General features: G+C 34.5%; 1 protein-coding gene across 1 annotated transcript in view; it reads right to left on the bottom strand.

Moving 5' to 3' along the window:
- The window catches only part of LOC109582483 (uncharacterized), an 8210-nt gene continuing 5084 nt past the window's right edge, over window positions 1–3126 (bottom strand). Inside the window, exon 5 of the mRNA XM_019997209.1 lies at window positions 1–185. Within this exon, the coding sequence (XP_019852768.1) occupies window positions 54–185 (132 nt within the window). The 3' untranslated portion in view covers window positions 1–53. The remainder of the gene's footprint in view (window positions 186–3126) is intronic.

Here is a 3126-nt window from a genome sequence, read left to right as displayed (position 1 = left end):
TTATTTTGTTGAGTAGCTATATATTACACATGACATGTACCTTAAAAGTTAAATTAGTCATTTTCCTCTTCATCCTCAGCTAATAATTGAAGTATATTTACAGTCAACTGTCCAGTCTTTTTAGGATTGCTTTCCTCATGCTCAACCAATGCTTTATGCAACTTCATAACACCATCACCTTTGCACTGGAGAGAAAAGAGACAGTCAAGTGACAATCCAACACAAGATTCTCCTCTCGTGGTAAACTTTCCCATAAATTCTCTTCCTCATCCTCCTCTCATCACTCCTTCTTTACCAGATTTCCTAGATTATGGAACTGTCTTCCATCCATTGATTTAAACAAATCCCTTAGCCTTATTAAATCAGACCTAATAAACTTTTTTATTACTCATTTTCAAGCAAATTTCGATTCCACCAATCATCATTCGTTTCACTTTCTCTGTCCATGTAGTACCTGTTCCAAACTCCCCTCTTCAATCAATAATCATTAATTTCTTTTCTATTTATTTTATATCTTTTATCCTGTCTTATTTCTCTTCTCATTTCTGCTTTATGTTTATTATTATTTTATTTTATTTTTGTGTGTGTCTTTGTTTGTTTGCTGGGGGCCAGACCAGTTCTTGGCCTTCCTTCAGGACAACTCTCTTTTTTGTGCCTTAATTGTTATTTTTCGTCCCTTAATTTTTGTGTTTGTCCTGTAAAACTTTATTAAATTAAAAAATTAAATTAAATTAAATTAAATTAAATTAAATCACATGATGTGACCCACCATGTCATGTGACTTGAGATTCATAACTAAAGACTGGATGGACTCCAATATTGGATGATAATTAGCAACTTTACTTGATTTGAGATCAGTGATACAATGCAATATCAACGGATCAATGATTTCTGTGTCACTTAAAACCTAAGACAAGTGTAATGGTAATTCATGTTTAAAAAACCACCTGTTCTTTGGAGCGACCCAATATACTACTTATTAAACCATAACCTAACATCTGAATGAAGAGATAAAGGTATGTAAGAACTAGGGAATTTGGTACTCTTACCAATCTGAAATGATTCCCTGGAGTTTGTATATTATTAACAAGACTAGGTAAAAGCATTAGACTAATATCCTGTCAAGAATTAATTTAAAAAAGCAATAAGATAGCCATACTGGAAATCGAGTGGAGAGAGTAGTAAGAACAGATTGGGTACATTCAAATTCCTACAGTGAACAAACAATAAGTAGTGTATGTGTACATACCAATGATGCTTACTTTTTAGTGATCACGTATAAGAGCTTTACTACACAAATCTCTAACCTTTTCCACTTGCACTCCACCTTTTTATAATGAATTAAAATCTTGACTTTGATAATAAAAATTGATAATTAATCTGTATTGGGACACAAGCTGGGAATGAAACTACATGCGTAACAACTTATGTTGTGCATGTTATCAGCACAACTTGGTCACTTTTTGAGAGAAATTTCAGCCCGGTTGGATTGTACATTATTGTGAGGTATGCTAATGATATTCATTGCCTGTGCTATAAATGCAATGCACCGGTATGTTATTCCCTATTCTTCATAATCATGAAAGCAGCAGCAACTCTTCTTCTCTTTCTCACACTAGCTGTTCCTCCTTCTTTGGTTAATTCTCAGCCACTCATCTCTTCATCTCTATCCAGTACAGTGACTCATATTGCTGTTAGTACTAATGGAGTCTTTGTGAGCACTGCTTCTCAAGTACACCGGTTCTCTTCTACTCTACAACAATCAGAGGGCTCTCCTGACACTCCTGGTGGTACTGTTACTGGAATAGCTAGTACACCTGATGGTGAATGGTGTATAGTGTGTACTGATGCTAGTGGTGTAACATGTTCTGTTCTTAATGGATCTAATCTTGAAGCTCCTGCTAATAGAACAGAGACTAACAGTGGGACTGCTACTAGTCTAGTAGTGTTTACTGGAGGAAATGGTAACAGCTTTTACACTGGGAGCTATGTTGACAATGATATTTTATATCATCAGTATGGGTTTGGTGGTAGCATAGTGGAAAGAGCTACTAATCCTGTAAATCAACAAGCTTTTGGTAGTTTTAATCGTGTATTTGTGAGTGGTTTCTTTGCCTCAGGATATGCTTATTATGTTGTGAATGATCCTCCAACAAGTGGTGTCAGCAGAAGGCTTCATATAATAAGAGTATGTAATGACAGTGCAGCTGATGGTTTCAACAATCAATATGAACTGACTTTAGGTTGCGATGGTAATAATGGTTTCTTTATTCCTACTCTGATTGACATATCAGTTATTAATGAAGAGACATTGTTCATTGCAATACGTGCTGATTCAGTGGATGATGTATGTTCATACAGTCTGTCTGATATCAACTCTTTAATGGATGCTGCTTATCAATCATGTGTTGTTGATGGTAATGGTAATAAGAATATCTTTTGGCAAAATTCTATATCATGTGCAGGAGGATCACCTGGATTAGATGGAAGTATTGTGAGTTTTAATACAGTACTTCATATAATTATATCTCCTATCAGTGTAGCATATCTGATTCAAGAAGTAGTAGTCCAGCTCCAGCAGTTGGTGTATCGAACCCTCTCACTGCTACTGGTCTAGTTACTAACAGTACTATACTGACTGGATTAACTGCTATTGTTGGAGTGTCCATTGATGACATTGATTTCATCTACTTTACATTTACAATAAATAGTAATACTTATTACATCAATAAGGTTAGTAGTTGTGTGTAGTCTTTATACAGTTTAATATAATCCTACAGTATCGCTTGGTCAATAGTACAACCCTTACATTTATATCTGAAGTTACATCAACCTCTTCAGTTGCATCATTATCCTGGTCTCAAGGTTCAGAGTATGTGTATGGTATTAGTGATTCTAATGTAAGTATAATGATCAGTATGTACTAGTGTTGTTGATGTAAGTGTTTATGTATCACTAAGTAATGGCTCATAAGTTATGTCAAGTATATGGGTTAGACATATAAATGCTACTAAAATTAGATAATGAGTCAGATCATTGTATGTCATCACAAATAATTCCCCATTACTAATTACTATAACAGAATCATCGAATGTTAATAATAAATTTACTACACACTACATTAGG

This window comes from Amphimedon queenslandica, unplaced genomic scaffold, assembly GCF_000090795.2.
Source record: "Amphimedon queenslandica unplaced genomic scaffold, v1.1 AMPQUscaffold_13380, whole genome shotgun sequence".
In the NCBI taxonomy this organism is placed as follows: domain Eukaryota; kingdom Metazoa; phylum Porifera; class Demospongiae; order Haplosclerida; family Niphatidae; genus Amphimedon; species Amphimedon queenslandica.
The sequence above is the reverse complement of the archived record's forward strand: the minus strand, read 5'-3'. Positions and strand labels throughout refer to the sequence as shown.